General features: G+C 36.9%; 1 protein-coding gene across 1 annotated transcript in view; it reads left to right on the top strand.

Annotated features, from left to right (window-relative positions):
• slc35f6 (solute carrier family 35 member F6) overlaps window positions 1–20,892 on the top strand; it is a 163,291-nt gene extending 142,399 nt beyond the window's left edge. The window contains exons 5-6 of the mRNA XM_039748297.1: window positions 14,192–14,302; window positions 15,205–20,892. Coding sequence (XP_039604231.1) covers window positions 14,192–14,302; window positions 15,205–15,674 — 581 coding nt within the window. The 3' untranslated portion in view covers window positions 15,675–20,892. The remainder of the gene's footprint in view (window positions 1–14,191; window positions 14,303–15,204) is intronic.
• The last annotated feature ends 361 nt before the right edge of the window (window positions 20,893–21,253 follow it).

Below are 21,253 nucleotides of genomic sequence, written 5' to 3'. Positions count from 1 at the left end.
CTTCGGCCACCACCCAACTCACACTGCACCCAACCTCCTTGGCCCCTCCCACAGGTGGTGAGCCCATGGGGAGGAGGACCCACGTTACCTCTTCGGGCTGTGCCCGGCCGAGCCCCATGGGTGCAGGCCCGGCCACCAGGCTGCCATCGAGCCCCACCTCCAGGCCTGGCTCCAGAGGGGGCCCGGTGACCAGCGTCGGGCAAGGAAAAACGTCGTCCAAGGTTTTTATTCTTCATTAGAGGTTTATTGAACCGCTCTTTGTCTCATCCCTCACCTAGGACCAGTTTGTCTTAGGTGGCCCTACCAGGGGCATAAAGCCCCGGACAACATAGCTCCTTGGATCATTGGGACACGCAAACCCCTCCACCACGATAAGGTGACAGTTCCAGGAGGAGATGTGTGACCCTCAATGAAATAATTTAATGCAGCTGTACTGCCTCTTTCAAATATGCACCACCCTGAATTTCTGTTGTTCCTTTTCTTTCTCCATGTAACCAATCACCACACCATAAGCGCTTTAATAAATGTCAAACCATCTATAAGTTTAGAACGCCAATTCTTCAGACCTTTTAAGGAACATTGAAATGTCTTTGTAATACAATTAATTATTCCATCCATTTATCCATCTAGTCCCAGCAAACATCTTGTGTGAAGCAGGACCAATCACTGGACGGGGAGCCAGCTCATCACTACTGCTGCAACACTGTGCCCATAGGTTTAATTATTAACAGTAAACATTATTTAAATAAAATTGAAAATTTTCTGTATAATGTAATTTACATACTTTAATGTATTTAATCTTAAAAATAATATCAAGAGCTCCAAGATGATGGCTCTTGGAAATCTAAATCGTCTTAGAAGCCAGTCGTCACCATCTGCAAATATGCGCTCTCTTCTATTAAATTGAATTCCTTTTTTGTTATTGTATGGTATAATGAGATTAAATATGCAAATCCTCCATAAACTTAATTTTTTTTTCTTTAAACAATTTATTGAATTTATTAAAAGCAAATAGCATTCCATACAAGCAAGTCAAATTTTACAAAACTAAGTTCATATCAGATCAATCACCACCCATGAGAAAGACAGATAGTAGGAAAAATAAGTAAATAAATACATAAATAAACAAATAAATAAAAATAATTAAAACAAATAAGGGAAGAGAATCCACTTACTGAATTTAAATGCTTATTCTAAAATATTATTGATTAGATCCTGCCAGGTTTTAAAAAAGTTTTGCACAGATCCTCTTAGTGAGAATTGAATTTTTTCCAATTTCAAATAATACTGTATATAACCTATTGACTTAAAAGAGGTGGGTTAGAATTCTTACAGTTGAGTAAGATAAGTCTACGTGCCACTAGTGAAGTTAAGGCAATTACACTTTCTTTGACCTTCTCCACCCTAAGCCCATCTGGAAGTATACCAAACACAGCTGTTAGTGGATTAGTAGGAATTGTGACTCCAAGGCTGTCTGAAAAACATTTAAAGATTTTGTTCCAAAGTGATGTTAATTTAATGCACGCCCAAAACATATAACCTAATGAGGCTGGAACTTGATTACAATGTTTGTAGGTTTGATCTTGCCCTGGAAACATTTTGGACACTTTTACATGAGACAGATGTGCATGATATATAATTTTAAGTTGAATAATTGTATGCTTTGCGCATATGGAGCGAGAGTTAATTCTGTGCATTGCTACCTTCCAAACCTTTTCTGAAATGTTGAGTGTACTCTGGGATCTTTGAAAGGGATGGACTTTAAAATGTTTTAGTATATTACAGAAATGCTGTGTGAGTCCTCAAGACTGAACAATATTATTTCCAGAATAGAAACAGGTGGGAGGTGAGGATAATTGGGAAGGTTTTGTTTAGCAAAGTTTCTAATTTGGAGGTAGTTAAAGAAATGTGTTGCTGGAAAATCAAATTTGAAGTGTAATTGTTTGTAGAATGTAAAGATGTTGTCCATGTACAAATCTCTAAGTGATTTAATTCTAAATGTTTTCCAGACATTAAAAACTGCATATGTTTGAGAGGGTAGAACAACGTGGTTACCGTGCAGACGTGCCACAGATAAAAGCTTCTCTACCTTAAAATACTTCCTACATTGGTTCCATATTTTGAGTGAGTGAAGCACAATTGGGTTGTTAGTATATTGGTGATAACTTGTATTTACTGGGGTACAAAGCAAGGAATATAAAGAAGTGCTGCAGGAGTTTCTTTCTATTGTGGACCAAGCCTGTACAGTGGAACCTCGGTTTGCGAGCATAATTCGTTCTGGAAACGTGCTTGCAATCCAAAACACTCGTATATCAAAGCGAATTTCCCCATAAGAAATAATGGAAACTCAGATGATTCGTTCCACAACCCAAAACTATTCATATAAAAATGATTAATACAAAATATAAAGTAAAATACATAATACAAATTAACCTGCACTTTACCTTTAAAAAGAATCATGGCTGGTGTGAGTTTCTAAACTCATGTGGGATTCCACCCAACAGGACGACACGCAGAAGAGTGTCCCAAAGCAATCGCAGTCTCCCAGCGCTAGCAGTTAAGCGTATAAAGCATCCAAAAGATCGCAGACATGCTATAAGCGCCTGTCATCAATGGGTCATACAAGTAACATAAAGATCCCGCTGCAATAAATAACAGCACTGTTGCTGTTTAAGCTGAATAAAACTAGTGTTAAAGTACTGAGACTCAGCTTCGTGTTTTGGGGAGCAAGATGGGGACTCGCACTTCACAGCGCAATATATTCTAATATGTGGAGGGAAGAGCCTCTTCTTCCCACCCCTCTTTTAAAATATCCAGTATGCCTGGGGGTTGTCGTCCGTATAATAACTCAAAAGGTGAGAACCCCATAGAGGCTTGTGATATTTCCCGATATGCAAAAAGAATGAGGGGGAGGAGCTGGTCCCATTTCCTTCCATCCTCGCTGACCACCTTGCGAAGCATCTGTTTGAGAGTCTGATTAAACCTCTCCACTAGACTGTCGGTTTGAGGATGATACACCACAGTTTTTAGGTGCTTAATTTTAAATAATTTGTCCGTTTCCCTGAATGTGAAGGGCGTCCCTTGGTCCGTCAGGACTTCCTTAGGGATGCCATCTCACGGAAAGACCCCTACCAATTCCTGTGCGATGGCTTTATAAATAGCTGAGTAGCAAGGGAACAGCTTCCGGATACTGGGTAACATAATCTATGAGGACCAGAATATATTTGTGTCCTTGGGTTGAGGGCTCTAGCAGTCCCACCAAGTCGACCCCGATTCTCTCAAACAGGAAAACAATCAGGGGAAGGGCAACGAGTGAAGCACGGTTCCTCCTATGAATTTGTCACAATTGACACTCTGGGCAAGATGTGCAAAAGCGACGAATCTCCTCATTAATTCTCTCCAAAGTTTTCTTGGTGCCCAAATGGCCTCCTAGGAGATGGGCATGTGCTAATTCACCGACCTGCCACCAGAAGGTTCGGGTAACAGCAGCAGCTTCCGCATCTCCCCCTCAGCTACCCGATACAACTGATCATTTCCTAAAACAAAGTGAGGACCCTGTGGCATGGGTTGCTGAGTGCACTGGCCATTGACAAGAGCAACTGCATTTTTTGCAAATTTAAGGGAATCGTCATTCCACTGTTCCCTTTTAAAGGAAGCCAGTATTTCTCTAAATTGAAAATGTAATTGGGAGAGTGGGTCAGGGCCGACCTCAATAGGCGCGGGTTCCTCACATTCTGCCGCAGCATTGATGATGATTTGAGATGCCCCTGGAAGTATCACGTCACACTGAGTGGGTGTTTCGCCTCTCTCTGCCACCTGTTTACATTGTGTGGAGTCCGCTTGAGATGCTTTTTCTCCATCTATAGCTAGGCCTAATTTTAAGATAGCAGTAGGAAGTGCTGATCCGTTTTTGATTTTCGGCCAGTCCCACCCCAGTATAATTTCTCTAGAGATCCTTCACAGCTGATGTAACAAGCAGCAGATCTGTAACAGTGGGTTTCCCCATGGATACAGGTTATACTGGTCGGTGTTTTAAGCCATTGCAGTGGAAGCGTGTATCGGCAGGCAACAATAGAAATGTTGCTACCAGAATTGAACAAGGCCGCAAATCTGGAGACATCAGCACAGGCTCTGGGTTACAACGGAGGGGATGAAACTTTGGGACGTAATCCGTCTGGGCTCGACTAAGGGACGGTTCTGCCCTCTGACTGTGAGGCTGTCCGGTCTTTTTCTATAAGCACTATGAGCGCATCTATATTTTTAAAATGTTGTCCCTACCTAGGCTGGGTATAACCTTAAGGAAGCTAATTTAAGAGCAGGTAGCATGTCACCTGCTGCACCATTTGTAGGGCCTGTTGTCCCATGCCTTAGCCATGCCCCTACTTTGTTCCAGAGGGTGTGAGCCTGTTGATCAGTTGGCCGCTCAGGGTAAAATTTTTACCTTTTTACATTTGTTACCTGCCAGTCTAGGGCACCCCCACATTTAGCTAAGGGCTCTGTCTTAGTGGGGAGGAGGGCACTGTCCTCCGAGAGAGCATAATAAGCCCCTTTTGCCTCCTCCATCTGGACCAGTCCAATCCTGTGAGCCCCTCCCTTGCACTCACCATTTTGATTATTTTATCCAGTCAAGTGTTTCGGGAGCAGAGCCTGCACAGTGCCTTTCGAAACCATGGCACGCACTCCCCACTCAGAAACTCGGCCACGGTAATCTCTCACCTGGATATTCTTTAGGTCCGGGTCCTGGTTCGCCAGAGGATCCTTCATCCTGCCAACTATGCCACTGTCACAAAAAGCGGACACAAGAGTCATAAAAAGGTTTGGGGCAGCAACCCATATAATATTCCCTGGCTGCAAATGGGTAAATTGCTAGCACTGATGTGCTCAGAATGGAGTCCAAAACAGAAGTGATTAGGCAAGTCAAATATGGCGGTTTTAAAGGCCAGAAAAGGAAGTAACATCATCAAGGGTGGAAGGGTCCTCTTCCATAGGTTCAGACTCGGATGTGACGTCATCCAAGGGTCTGGAACCAGAAGTGACATCATTAGGGCCAGGCGGGATTTCCCGTGAACAGTCTGCAGTAAAGTGAGAAAAAAGGTCAGTGCACTCTGTCACCTCCTGGTGTGGCTTCGAATTACTCTCATTTAGACCCTTTAGCTGCCTCCCATGCGCACATGTGTGATTTCAGTGTATTTGATAAAGCCCATCAGGGAAGTTCTGGGTGCCACCAGTTTGCAAAACAAAGTGGAAACTTGCGTATGCACAGGGTAAGCCTGGTATGAAAATGTGCGTGGCTTTACACCAAGTTTAGTTTTTATACATCTCAAAGTGAGTGTGAAAACAGGCATACGCAACATGTATACACTGTCACCCAAAATATTCTTTTTTTGTTCAGTGCAGTCCTAGGATGCAAATGGCATGTTTTATTTGAAATTAATTTTGGATTCACTGGCAGATTTCTTCCTGCCTTTTTAAATTTCAGATCAGTTGATTGAAAAATGGGCAGTTAGGCTCATTGTTATAACTAGTAATTATAATTATATACTATAGCTCTATTTATAAAGTCACCAGTTTGAGCTCCAGAAAGATCTGGCTATGATTTTAAAATTCATCTTTTGGTATTTATTAACATAATACATAGCTCTCCTTATCATACTGAACCTATTTTGCCCTTCGCTACAAAGCATATACTGCAATCACAGTATTTTTAGCTATAAGATGCCCAAACTGTGGAATAATCTACCTGGAATTATTAGAAAGGGAAATTTGTTCAACCTTTAAATCAAAGCCAAAGGTCAATTTTTTCTGAAATGAACTGTTCTTTAGGCAACAGGTGAAACTGTTCATTTTATCTTTTAGTAATTCTGGTGAAAGTTCCAGTTGTCTGTTACTGGGTCTTAGCTATTTTCATTCAATTCTTAGTGACCTGAAGCGATGTTTGGACATTGAAATCACAATCAAGTTATTCTTCCAGATTTGGGAACAGGATTTTACAGTAGATGTGTATTCCAGACTGCACCATTTGTCTGCCCCATGGTACATTGTAGGAGTACCCACAGTGGAATTAAAAAGTTGGTCAAGGCCAGATGGACTGTATAGACTGGAATTTTTTTCTCTTCTTTTTTGGAAGAACACTTTACTTGATATGTTCATGTATGTTTCTACTTCATATGTTCATGTTTAATACATGTTTCATGTGACCTTTGACATTAGAGCGATTATAATATAAAACCTCTCACACTGTCCAAACTTTGATTTACCGTAGATCCCGTTATATAAACTGAGAATTTCGTCCTAGATTTTTGGCTTGGAGTTTACGGGTCGGTTTATACAACGAGTATCATTTCAGATTCAAGATTTCCAGCGCAATGCCGGTTTTGCCGATGAATACGGAAGTAAATAATGACAAAACCACAGAGCCATCTTTCAGATGAAGAAGTAACTTTGCATGCCGGTACTTTAAATTAAATAATGAATTTATTCAAAAAAGTGTTTTAGTTGTTGATTTTATTGTTAAATTTTATAATAAATTATCGGGAAGTTTAAAATAAAATACCGACAGTAAATGTCACTATAAAAAAGCCGTGAATGAAGAAGTCGCCAATCCTCTTACCGCTGCTGTACAGTAATTAAGATGAATGAGTATCGTGCTTGAATTTAAAGATTAGGATTAGTAAGATTTGATGAATAATTAGTTACTGTTCGGCAAACCATTATGAAACAAAAAAAAATAAGATTTTATATTTAATATATAATTATAATTTTATTTACAATGATCCCGGGTAAATTATTATCCAATAGCACAGAGCAATTTAATACTGTTCACAAATAACTTCATAACAATACATGATTAATTATTCATATCAATTAGTTTACTAATTATCAGTTGAATAACAATTATATTGTCTTTGAGACACAATTACCGCGGGTATATACACAATCGCTGACTAATTGTCATAGTTCAATCACTATGTAAACACTGAAACACTCGTATACACTAATATATATGAATTTAATACTTACTACGCACTAAAATCCATTGAATTCCTAACGCACTAAAATCCATCGAATTCCTCATCATTGCTATCCTCCCCACCGAATAACATATTCCAGTTCTCTGGACAAATCATATCATCATACATGTTGTATTCCTCGATATCGTTGATAAGTTGGGCGAGAGGCACATCATCATCATCCTCCCATAACATATCATCTTCCATACCGTCCATTGCATTACTGATGGAACACTTTTTGAATGATTTTATCACAATCTCCGGTTTGATCTCCATGCGCCTCGACAATCCACTCGCACACAGTTGCCAAAGGTGCAGCATGCATGTTACCAGCAGCGGTAAATGTCTGCACCCCAGACAGCATCCAATTGTTCCACTTTTTGCGCATTAAGTCCTTGAACGGTTTGTTCAGGCACACATCCAAAGGCTGAAGTACGGAAGTTAATCCACCAGGAATAACTGCTATGTCTGTGTTAACTTTATTTAACTCTGACTTAACATCGTCAGCTAAATGTGACTTAACACTAGAATTACCAGAGCCTACGAAAAAACTCGTAATTCCGTCCCACCTTAAACTGCTTCTTAAATCCCTTCACACCTCTCCGCCAGCGCCCTTTGTCTTCTAAATGTGCTGATAAAGAGAAGCCGGCTATTCCATCCCCCCACCAATTTAGAACGTGCACGAACTTCTCTCAGCTCATGCCTTGATTGAGTATCTGGGAGTGAAGTGGAGTTTTAGAGTGAAATAATAGATCGTTGTTTGGAACACACGCATTTCATGTCTGTTCCGTTTCTACAGTAATCTGTGTCAACACATTGTTAAAACAGAAACTTTTTTATATTCTAGTAGTAGATGACAAAATGTAGGCATAAACTATATAATGTATGAAGCCTGAAGTCCAAATAGCAAAGAAACATTTTCACAAGAATAACACAATTGCACTTTTATTCAAACATATAACTGCAGAAAGAAAAAGCCGCCTTAACATGCGACATTGACACCAGTTTACTATAACTGACTCTGTGGTTCAATAGATACAGCCCCGCTTGGAATCAAGGGTCACGGGTTCGATCCTGCGCCCTCCCTTTTGAGAAGTAAACTGTTCTTAGTCTTACTGTTTTAGAATAAAAACATACATTTGATTTCAGTCTGTAACAGCCGGTGCAATTTATGATCTTTGTAAAGGTTAGCTTTTTTTTTTATTCACTTTTCACTCTCTCAGTCGCGTTCAGAATCAATCCATACAACCCCATCTGACACGGCTGTTTTCACTAAAGACGCGCTATAGCTCTGCAGTGTACCACGATGCATACTAACGCCCCGGTTCTGACACACAAGCGCTGGCGAAGCTGCCTTCTTATCTCACCGTCACTTGCTTTTCTTTTTATTCAGTTTTATTGAGTGTTCCTGCCAGTCCCGCATGTTGCTGTATGCTTTTCTTTTGCACCCAGGACATGCAGAAGAAAGAATGGTAAAGACCAACCGGTAGCTATATGCAATCATCAGACACTCCCCATCTGCCCGTGTCGTTCAAACACAGGAACATATATTGGTGTAAAAGTATAACAAAAGTGCACTTTTATTCAAGTGCACTTTTTCCATCGCCTTTTCCTGTAAGAAGCAGTGTACACACTTCTCTCTATGCTGTGGTTTCTATTACACACCTGAAAGAAAGACAATATATGTGAAAATATAATGGCAGGAACACTCAATGCAATGAATAAAAAGAAAATATTGAGATGAAAACGAACAGCGTCTGTGTGTCAGATCGGTGTGTAATCGTGGTATATAGCAGTTTCTTTTGTACTCCAGGGCTAGTAAAGGAAGTAAGTTCTATGCAATCATCAGACACTTCCATCTGCCCGTTGTTTTGTTACAGTGTTCAGGTGCTCATTCAGTGTACTAGAAACCAAGCACAGGCAGGTGTGTACTCAAAAATACACGTGTAATGCCATGTAGGAAGTGACGGACACTTGGGTGTGTGGGAACTGTTAAAATTTGAATGTGATGATTTTATATAGCAAATGAAAATCTACCTGTATAGCATTGCACCATGCAAGATGTCGATCAATCGCAAGACTGTACAGTTTCTTTTTCTTCGGTTATACAGGTAGTTTTGAATAAAAGTGCATCTTGCATGGTGCAATGCTAAGTGCACTTTTTCATTCCGTGTATATAAAATCATCACATTCAAATATTAACAGTTCCCACACAACGGGCAAGGACCGTCCTTCCTACATATAGCGCGAACTGTACTTGTTGCTTTGTACACACCTCTCTGTGCTATGGTTTCTATTACACTGAATGAGCACCTGACACTGTACTTTCTTCCCTGGGGGAAGGTCCTGCATCAGAGAATTTCCAGTTCCTGCATAAATTCACACCCGATCTGACGCTGTTCGTTTTCAAATAATATTGCATTAGTGCGATTATATTTTCACATATATTGTCTTTCTTTCAGGTGTGTAATAGAAACCACAGCATAGAGAGAAGTGTGTACACTGCTTCTTACAGGAAAAGGCGATGGAAAAAGTGCACTTGAATAAAAGTGCACTTTTGTTATACTTTTACACCAATATATGTTCCTGTGTTTGAGCGACACGGGCAGATGGGGAGTGTCTGATGATTGCATATAGCGCCGAAGTTGGTCTTTACCATTCTTTCTTCTGCATGTCCTGGGTGCAAAAGAAAAGCATACAGCAACATGCGGGACTGGCAGGAACACTCAATAAAACTGAATAAAAAGAAAAGCAAGTGACGGTGAGATACGAAGAAGGCAGCTTCGCCAGCGTTTGTGTGTCAGAACCGGGGCGTTAGTATGCATCGTGGTACACTGCAGAGCTATAGCGCGTCTTTAGTGAAAACAGCCGTGTCAGATGGGGTTGTATGGATTGATTCTGAACGCGACTGAGAGAGTGAAAAGTGAATAAAAAAAAAGCTAACCTTTACAAAGATCATAAATTGCACCGGCTGTTACAGACTGAAATCAAATGTATGTTTTTATTCTAAAACAGTAAGACTAAGAACAGTTTACTTCTCAAAAGGGAGGGGCGCAGGATCGAACCCGTGACCCCTTGATTCCCAAGCGGGGGCTGTATCTATTGAACCACAGAGTCAGTTATAGTAAACTGGTGTCAATGTCGCATGTTAAGGCGGCTTTTTCTTTCTGCAGTTATATGTTTGAATAAAAGTGCAATTGTGTTATTCTTGTGAAAATGTTTCTTTGCTATTTGGACTTCAGGCTTCATACATTATATAGTTTATGCCTACATTTTGTCATCTACTACTAGAATATAAAAAAAGTTTCTGTTTTAACAATGTGTTGACACAGATTACTGTAGAAACGGAACAGACATGAAATGCGTGTGTTCCAAACAACGATCTATTATTTCACTCTAAAACTCCACTTCACTCCCAGATACTCAATCAAGGCATGAGCTGAGAGAAGTTCGTGCACGTTCTAAATTGGTGGGGGGATGGAATAGCCGGCTTCTCTTTATCAGCACATTTAGAAGACAAAGGGCGCTGGCGGAGAGGTGTGAAGGGATTTAAGAAGCAGTTTAAGGTGGGACGGAATTACGAGTTTTTTCGTAGGCTCTGGTAATTCTAGTGTTAAACATATCCCACACAAAAAGAGCACGTTCACGTAACATTCCACCAGAACGACGACTCCACACCTCTTTAATCCACTTTTTACAGCCATCCTCATCCATCCACCCACCCTTTCTCTTGAACATGAACAACCACTCCACGGGGAAATTTCTCCTTCTTTGGCAACGTTTTTCTTTTGAAGATCATCATTGGTGGTAACTTTGTCCCATCAGCAAGGCAACATAACACAACAGTAAAATGCTGTTTTACATGACCAGTTGTCTTGACGAACACAGTCTTTTCTCCTTTCTGGTTAACTGTCTTGTTACTAATAACATCAAAAAACATAGGCGTTTCATCCATATTTGCGATCTTTTTGAGCAGGTATGTTTCTTTCGGTGCTTAATGATGAAGCTTTGGAAGGCAGTAATTTTATCATCTAAATCCCAAGGAAGCCTTTGAGCCATCTTCATTTTTGTTCTTAGGACTAGACTGTGGCGATTCATGAAACGAGTGCACCAGGATCTCAACGCCTTGAAGTCTACAGCATCACCTTTATTCTTCTCAACCCACTTTAAAGCATGCAGACGTATCAGGTCACGAGTGACGATGTAACCAGATGCACAATGTTCGTTAACCCAAGTGACCAGTTCTGCTTCCAGTTTCGGCCATTTACAGGATCGACCACGGTTGGCACATTTAGTTCTCGGCATGGCTTGTAAAGATGTTTCAGCCTTCTTCCATTTTCGTACTTGTTTCTCACTGATGCCAAAGTGACGAGCTGCTGCACTGTTATTTGACTCATTAGCGAACTTTACAACTTTCAACTTAAATGCGCTGTCATATTTCATACGTTTTTTCATAGGTGTAGTCATCTTTTTTTTAACAAAAAATTGAATGTATTACCAGGTATATTTTTATTCACCAATAATGTTTTTAAAAATGTAATACTGGTATACATAAACATTTACAGTCGGCCCTGATACCACCGACTTGACATGCAAACAACTTGATTTACGTCAAACATCTTGCGTTACGACCCAAATGCGGTCACGTGTATCTGCTTGCGCGATTGTAAAAAACAACCAAGAGCGTTAGTAAGCGTCAGTCGGATCCCAGATACATGTGTTTGTGGATGTAATTTCGCTCATTGCAGTGATTTAACTATATATATATAATTCACTAAGACCATGCAAGCAAGACACATGATTGCTAAGGAAGGAAGAGAAGGTAACGAAGGTAAAGAAAGTGATCACAATTGAAACGTGTGACTGATCTCGCTAATATGTACAGCATGTGGAAATCCACCATCTCGACAATTTTACAAAGAAAAGATTTGCATAAGGAGGCTCCTTCTAAACAATAACAAACTTCCGTTTCATTCTCCTCCTCCTCCCTTCCTGCAGCCCAAAGATGTCAAATTAAATGTTGAGTACAGTATGAAATTGTTTTTTCTAGAATAGAATAGAATGCCTTTTATTGTCACTATACACATGTTCAATGATATTAAAAGCAGCTCCTTCAGTGCAGACATATGTGTAGAACACAACAAGTAAATAAACAAATGGTGCGAAAAGATGCAAAGAAGTTGCAAAAAAAAGTTCTGTATAGGGCTTGTATGGTTGTATCTTTAGCCTTAGCATAACGCCGGATCTGCGACCCCGCATCTGCTTCCTTTCCCTCCTCCGTCTGCGTCGTCTCCTAGACCCGACAACAATCCATGGAGAGCCTGCTGGTCTCGCAATGTTGTCTGGGATGTTGTGCGTGTGATGAAAAACACTCGAAACAGATGTCTGGCTCTGGACACCGATGTCTGTAAGGTTCTGATGGGTGTAACAGATGTTCGCCGAACCGATCGTGCAGAAACAAGCAAAAAAAAAAGAAAAGGTTAAGTAAGTGTTGCATTAGGAAGTTCGGAACGCATTATGGGTTAGCCTTTGCGAACGAATTAAGTTCTTAAGTCAAGGGTCCACTGTATTGCGTATTTCACTTAATCAAATTTATAATGAGTCTGCGGAAATCTACCCGCCGATGTACCATATTTGCGTATATAGTTTCAACACAAAGGTTTCATTTTAACAAACTTCTCCGCAATCACTTCCTGGTTTCGATCAAAAATGCCGGCAGTCTCAAATTCTCACTGATAAACATTATAAATATACCTGAAGAGACACTTTTAAGGAAATTTAGAAAATTTTGCTTGGAGAAGGGGGTCGGCTTAAATACCGGTCATTGGCAAATACATGTAATTTAGTAGGTAGAGAAGGGGGTCGGCTAATATACCGGGTCGGCTTGTATTCCGGGATCTACGGTAATTAAAGAAAGACCCTAGCTTAATATTTAGCACAAGAGCACATAAATAACATTCTTTTTTGAAAAAGATTGAGGTTTAGAAATTACATTTATTTTGAGTTGCGGTTCGGTTTACCTCAAGTGATTCTGGTGAAAGATAATGTTACTTTTTTGTGTCAACCCCAGATTAAAACATTTACAAATGCTTATTTTCCCACAAAGGAAGACCCTTAATATATATGCTACTTACTAAAATAACTTGACCATTAGTGGCCATTAAACACAATGCATGTCTTAGTTCTTGATTTTGAAGACCATCTCTTCATAAAATTAATCTTAATTTTTGTTATGTGTTTTTTCTTAATAAGCATGAACTTTGTTCTCCGTGGTTCAAAGAAGTTTGCAGATGTGGTTATTATTTTTTATTACTAATTTATGAATTATTATTACTAACCATCGAGGTAGTGTCAAAGGAGAAAATTAAAACAAAACTGAGTGCCGTTATGAACAATGGTGCATATACTCTCTCTAATACAATGACACTGAGTATATTCAGCCAATTAAATTAATTATTCAGCAGAAGTGTATCAAGAAACGCGATTGGGGCTTCTTTATACCAACAGCAGTAAGCCTGCATAATGCCTCAATGGGTCACAACTTTCTTTTTAATTCCCTGGCTTTATAGTCATTCTGGTGTGAATTCAGACCAAAGTGTGTGTGAGTATGTGTATATTTATTTACTTACTTATCAATCTATTTATTTATTTATTGAGCAGCTGTAAAAAGCCAAATGTCTCACTTGGGACAAATAAAGTTTTATCTATTACTTCCCTCTGTCATCCACAAATGAGAAGAAAGCTGAGTGAAACATATGAACAGAAGATTCACACTTGTGTGTGTCAACTTTACTGTAATTATTCAGCATTCAAGTTTATTTTTCATAAACAAAAAAGTTAAAGAATGGACAGAATGCAAACCTATACACAGATATTCACAGTCGTAATAGATAGTTTTGATAAACTTCATACTGTGGGTGTGTTGTAAATCAACAGGTTGTTCCACAACAAACACAGGATTAAAGTTAAAATAACTTAGTTAAAGGCTTTAACTGCAAAAAGGCTACCATTGCTCTGAGGCAAAAATAAAATGTTTTGTATAATTTTCTCTTTTAGCTCTTTTTCATACTTTAAACTGAAACCTTAAAGGCTTATATGGTTATTCAAATGTGGGCTGTTCATATTTTTTGAATGATTGATTTTGACCTTTACTGATTATCTTTATTTTTCATGCTCTGTAGGAGACCTTCTCATTATCATGGCACAAATCATTGCTGCAGTACAAATGGTGCTGGAAGAGAAATTTGTTTACAAACATGATGTTCATCCATTGAGAGCAGTTGGCACAGAAGGTAGTATTTTATTTTAAATGATAAGTGCATTGTCAATGATTAATAAATGCACGTAATGGGTTTTATTATACATGGTCACTAAATTCTGTAGTAGTACCAGGTCTGAAAAAGTTTAAATTGTTCATAATCAAGAATCCAAGTATAACATAAAAAAGTAAAGATTTGACCTTTTTTGTATTATTACATTTGTCATTGTAAATACTGCATTTACATGGTATAATGTATGGTAGGATAGGTATGCTTATAACTTTCTCTTAAGGGTGAGGCATATATTACTCAAAATAAATCCAGGTAAACAAAGGACACAAGGAGAGCACTGTTTGATGAGTCATATTTGTCTGCCTCAAATGAGTTTATGCATCAAGCAAAAATATATATAATGTACAGCTGAATATATGACACTATTGTTTAAGCTTCAGAATAGATCTTGGCACATGAGGTCAGAGTGGTGTCTTTTTATATAAATGTAAGACAATGCAGCAATTTGTTTATTAATCACATTATCAAATGCATGACTACTGTGCTATCGAAAATCAGTTTTACTTACAGTCTGGACAAACCTCATACAAAACTTTATATTTCTAGATGAAAGACATGGCATTTTTAAAATAACAAGGTATTAAAACATATCTTAATAAACAATGGAAGAGTAGAACAGAGTGGTGTGGTAACATAAACAGATATTACAAGTTAATAACATGGTAGGATACAGTTGCAGACTTATTGTTCTACCAGCTGACTTTCAGAAGCAGAAGTTGAGTCATGAGGGTTTGTCTCGGGCTCAGAATAAGTTGGTTTTGCTTACAGTAGTTGTCCTTTAACTGAACTGTAATTTTTACTTAATTTCTTTCTGAGAAGGAGAGGAGTCTGTTCTGAAATGCAATTTTGTCTTGTTTTTCTAGGGCTTTTTGGCTTTGTCATTCTTTCCATCCTACTCATCCCAATGTTTTATATTCCGGTTGGAAGTTTCAGCAGCAACCCCCAGCATCAGGTCCTGGAAGATGCTCTGGATGCTTTTTGCCAGATGCACAATCAGCCTTTAATCATTCTGGCATTGCTGGGCAACATTATTAGTATTGCTTTCTTTAACTTTGCTGGTATCAGTGTTACTAAGGAGATCAGTGCCACTACACGAATGGTATTAGACAGTCTAAGAACTATTGTTATCTGGATAGTAAGCCTGGCTGTAGGCTGGGAAAGCTTCCAATGGCTGCAGATTTTAGGCTTCATTATCTTAATTACAGGGGCTTCTCTTTATAATGGACTCCACAAGACTATAATTGAGAAAAGTCCATGGTGTGCAAAATTGATGAACCCAGCATCTGACAGAGAGAGAATCTTACCAGAAAATGAGACAGCTGAAGAAGAATAATGCTAAACAGAATATATAGATTCATGTTTTCAGAAATTTTTAAAGGTTTCTTTATAGGCTTTTTGTTTAAACAATGTTTTTATAATTTTTAGTGAATGGCTGGCACTTCTAAAATGAAAAAATAAGTAAATTTGTATGTCACTTATACACATTAATATTTTGTGAGAGAGAGTTCAAAACAGATTATGTGACGTAATTAGTGCTGAGTTCATGATTTCATATAATAATTAACAGTACACTTCTCTAAAGGAAATACTTTATTACCATTAAAGCATTGTCTAACTTGGTTCCTTCAAATACAGTACCTCATCAGCTCATACAATACATGTGACGTGCTAGGGAAAACGTAAGGTTATATTTTCATTCCTCTGAATTTTTGGTATACACTGATTTATTATGCAGGCACTTATATATAAAGTATATTAAAAATCACATTGGCATGACTGTTTACATATTTATATAAACATGTCAGGCCAAAAGATTTTAATTTCCTGGACATTTTATATACTTCATCTGGGTTTCACAGAAAAAGTAAGACATATTCAGCAAGTGCAAGCAGTACTTTACAGGAGTTGTTTTGTGATCAACTTAATGAGATTAGCACTGCAGCAGCTCACAGAATCTTCACAATAGGATACCAAAGACTACTACAACAAAGATGTAGAAGATCATTTTGAAGTGGTGGATAAATAGTGAGAGAATCACTCATGCTCCTTATTCTAATTTTTCACTAAGCTTTTTCAGCAGTTTTTTGAAGCCTTGGGAGAATATCAGTGCAAAGAGAAATTACTACTGAGATGAAACTACACCATGCCCAAATAAACCTTCCATTTAAGGTTGCTTAGAGCTTTGATGAAAGTGAAAATGAAATACTGGGGAAACAAAAAAGATCGTTATAAGAAATCTTGTACTAAATTGGTATACACAAAATGTTTTGAAAATTTAAGAATACTCCTTAAGCATATATCTGAAAGGCACTAAGAATAACTGAAAAAAATTATAAAAATGATTAGCCCTTCCAACACCTTGTTAATGTGCATAAATAACTTCTGGTGTATGAAAAGGGGGATGTTTCAATGATAGCATAATTTAATAAAAGCATGGTGCGAAGAAAGTACAGTTTTTGTGCTTGTGGCAGAAATGGAAAAGTCCAAGGATAGCTAACTAATGAGGGGTAAAATTATTCATATGGTGTCAAAGAGTTGGCAGTTCTACATATAAATTGCCCAGAAAATGACTGGCGCTTTTAGTGGCAGACTGATTAGTATTCAGAGAAAAAGAGAAATGGGCAGGGTGGAGTAGTGCTGTTAAAAAAAATTATGAGATTGAAAATAAAGTTTTGGAAAACAGGTGATGGGCCACACTCATCAGACCATGAAGAGTAGGCTTTAAGTGAACAGTTTATATTATGCATTTGTTTTTAATTGTAAATACCACTTTAGTTTTGTCCACATAAGTACTGTCAGGTTGGTCATCCTCAGTCTCTGCTAAGTCTATTTGGTCAAGTAGTTTGCTACTGAGTTGGGCAATGTTGTGTAGTACACAAGTTGCAATCATCTTCATAATTTTTCTAGAGAGAATACTGTAGGCCACGTCTTGACTGATATAAGCTTTAAAGTGACCTTTCCTTAAATCAGTACCTCTCTCAACAGTTTGTCTTGTGTATATTCCATTTTGCTGCTCTCCTCTGCCAAGGATAATTGGTATGCAACAGGTGTGGGATAGGAAATACATACTGGCTACCAAAAGCCCCACACCACAAAATTCACATTTTTTTTTGCTACCTGCTTAGCATTTCAATATCTACTCATATTACTGCATGTTGTTTTTCTCCTGGACACTTCGTTATGACTTGCTTCATATTAAACTTGCTTTCACAATGATTTGCACATTTAAGAAAAGTTGTCCTTTTCTATAAACATAGTTTTTAGACTCATCGGTGGGGGAATTTAATCCTAATATGTGCTATCAAAAGCACAAGTTACATTTGCAAAGGCACAAATTGCATGAAAACCTTTTTGAACTGTCTAAGGGCCTTGTTATATGCTGTGATGCAATGAGTGACAAGGTACAGCACACAATAGTACCTGAGGGCCTAACTGAGAAATTGATAAGGTACCTCCAAGAACAATTGAAAAAGAGCTGCTAGTAAAGTATCTTAAAGTAACCAAAACTGGTAATTCTGTGATCAGAGTTCATTGCCATTTTGTTTATCTTTTAATGTACTGTCAGAATATAAATGTACTCTTTTTTTAAACAATTTTTTTTTTACTGTTTTCTCTGCACCTACTCTGTCAAATGTATTTTTATTACTTCTTAGTCTTTTGCTCACTTCTTTGGTGTGTTTATTTTTGTTGCAGAATATTGCAGTGTCTTAAGAACATGGCCTGTGGTAAAACATCAGCAGATTCACACCATAAGTCTCTGTGAATCTAAGTTTTGTTGAAAGATAGTAATAGTTTTGAAAACTTGAAAACTCTTCTCACCAGTATAATGCATCAACTAGCAGAAAGAAATCAATACAACATACGATCAAACAAGATTATAGTTTATCAATGTTAGTCAAACTAACATAATGAAAACCTTAATAATTTTCTTCCATTTCACAACTATACAATTTTAAAAATAACTAGAGTAATGCAAGCAAGGTTAGCTAGGAATCGTACAGTTTAAATTCTTGCTTGCTTCACTGTACCCTGTACATTTTTTCATCTTAACTTAAAACTGCTGAGCTTAAGAAAGGAACTAGTGGTGATAATATACATGCAACATACATAATTTCTAAATAGAAACAAAATTAATAGTAGGGTAATGTGGCACAGTGGTTAAGGCTTTGGACTTCAGACCCTGTGGTTGTGAGTTCAGATCTTGCCACTGACATTATGTGACCCTGAGCAGTTCACTTCACTCACCTTTGCTCCAGTTGGAAAAAGAAATGTAACAATTGCATCTTAAAAGTTGTAAGTCGCTGTGGATAAAGGTGTCGGCCAAATAAGTAAATGTAATACTGTTAAGAAGAATTTATATTTTAGAAACATCAAAAAACAGGCTTTGCTAATACACTGATTGTCCATATTTGTAAATATTACTCCAACATACAGTATATAAGTAACAAGAACTGGAGGTGTAAAAGAACTGCACATAGAAATAATTCATCATCCTTTGAAATTTCCAATATACTATTGGATAAAAAAAATGAAAAGAAAAAAAAATTATAAACATAAATTAAAAATATGAATTTTGCATATTAATGTTGTTACATGGAATTCTCTGACAATCCTTCACCGTTATATGTGCGGATCATACAGGATAAGTTCTGTTATCCTCCTTTTATCTTATTCCTCATTGCTTATGTAGGTAGTGGCTTTCATAGAAAATCTGTTTAGTCAGTTAATTTTACATTTATTTTCCCATTTTCCCTTGTTAATCATAGTTTTAATTTTTTTTAATTTTTAATTAATTTTTTTTAATTAATTTTTAATTTTTTTTTCTTTAAAATTTGTTCAATAAATGAATTTGTAAATAGTGTCAATTTGGGCCATTTTTCAATAACTGGTTTGTAAAAAATTAAAAATATACTTAGAGCAATTAGTTATTTGTCACCCTTTCGTAAGTTGAGAGCAAATTAGGACATTAAAATGTTCTTATGAGAGCAGGCCATTCAGCCCAGCAAGCTTATCAATAATTTTTAAAGGCCCCAAAGTACTATTAAAATATTCAACATTATAAATAACACAAAAATTAGTCATGAAATTATAAAGTCTGATTAACATAATACAGTATGTTTCATCAAATATCATTTTTATAAACTACTTCTTATTTTTGTGTGTGTGAAAACTAGAATGTGAGTCAAAATTAAGATTTTACTCATGATATTCTGTTAAACTCTTCTCACATTCATCTTATTTTAAGATCTGATGTAACTAAGTAAACAGTAAAATTTAAGTGATGATAGTCAGGGGCTGTGCTTTAAGACTGCAGTTAAGGATACCCTAGTCAATATATTACTTAGGACTAGGACGTGCATTTTTTTCTTTGTTTAACGAGAAAACACCTTTAGTAATTTTTTCATATTTTTATGTTACAGCTGCTATGTTTTCAAAGCACTAATAGTGCCTTGAAGCTTTGCTGGTACTGACAGTGCCTCATTTTTACAGTATAACTGAAATATATACTGTCATTATAAAACAATTACTCAATTTCAAGGTTTAATTTATTATTTTTCAAAATCTTAAGACTTCATATGTTGTGTTTTTGAGATGTATGTGACAGTTCCTTTGTTAATTTGATTAACTTTGAACATTTCACATTGTAAGTTACAGTAGCTGGCAAGTACAAACTGAATTATGATTACATTTGTCAAGTAAGCCATGTAAATTGCAAGATTTTCTTTTTTTTTTTTTACAGAGAGGTCGCATAACATTATACTATACATTACACATACATTTCTCATAGCTTTATACTTCATGTCACTGGTTAAAATCATGAAATGTATTATTGCAGAAAATTCTTATATTGTATAATGGTTTCTGCATTACATTAAACTTAATTTCATACAGTAAGTTTAATAAATGAAGTCTTCATTAATTTTATACTGTTTTTAGGTAGAAAGGCATTATTCATAATAAAAAGTAAAACAAATAGTTGTATTTAGGGAAACTACTTGTATATCATGCTGCCATATGTGTGTGCACTTTTGTAAATCTGTAGTATTTGACCTGGAGTTTACATCTATGCAAAATTAAAAAAAAACAGATTTTTACAAGAATGTGATAAGGGATATTATCTGTAAAAATAAAAAGGATCACTGAATCATCTTATGTTTATCATTTTTTGTTATGTCAAAGACTGCAAAAGTCAAATATTAACTGAAAGTGACAAGTTTCAAGGAAGTTTTCAAATAGAGATGTTATTAGTATTCTTTTTTTAGTATGTTTTTCTTTGAAAAGTTTAAATGTGTATATAGATGTTTATGATCCCATCTGCAAAAAAAATGTATCTTATCTATAAAAAGTCGATGGTTGATAAAATGTTTTCTATAAAACAGGGCCATTTGCATTTTATAAATAAATAATCATGTTCAAAATAAATACTTCTACTGTGATTATGTTAAATCTGGCTGAATATTGATGATGTAAGTTAGAAACTGTGCAAGTTTAATTGTAACAGAGCACCAAATGCCAAAAAAATAAAAAACAGAAGAATATTACACATCTTATAACTGTCTATGTAGATATTTGAAATTTTTTCATTTTTAGACCTATGGTTTATTGCAATTACCGAGAAAATTCTTAAATGTATGAAAAATAATATTTTAATTCTATTATTAAAAAGAATTGCAGAAGTGTTAAGTGGTGTCAAAAAATGTTACTCCCAAACAATTTCAAGTGTATTCTTGTGAAAAGCAAGTAAACCTTTCATATATATGGTATGAACCAGTTCTAAAATTTGGTCTTACCATAGTTATCTAACATTGCAGCTTCTATTAAAGAGCTAAACATTCAAACAAACATTTATTAAGCAGCTACCACTATGAAGAAGGGTAAGTTGAAGTTGAAAATGTAGGAACACTTTATCAG

The sequence above is a fragment of the Polypterus senegalus genome, chromosome 3 (assembly GCF_016835505.1).
Source record: "Polypterus senegalus isolate Bchr_013 chromosome 3, ASM1683550v1, whole genome shotgun sequence".
Lineage (NCBI taxonomy): Eukaryota > Metazoa > Chordata > Cladistia > Polypteriformes > Polypteridae > Polypterus > Polypterus senegalus.
The sequence above is the reverse complement of the archived record's forward strand: the minus strand, read 5'-3'. Positions and strand labels throughout refer to the sequence as shown.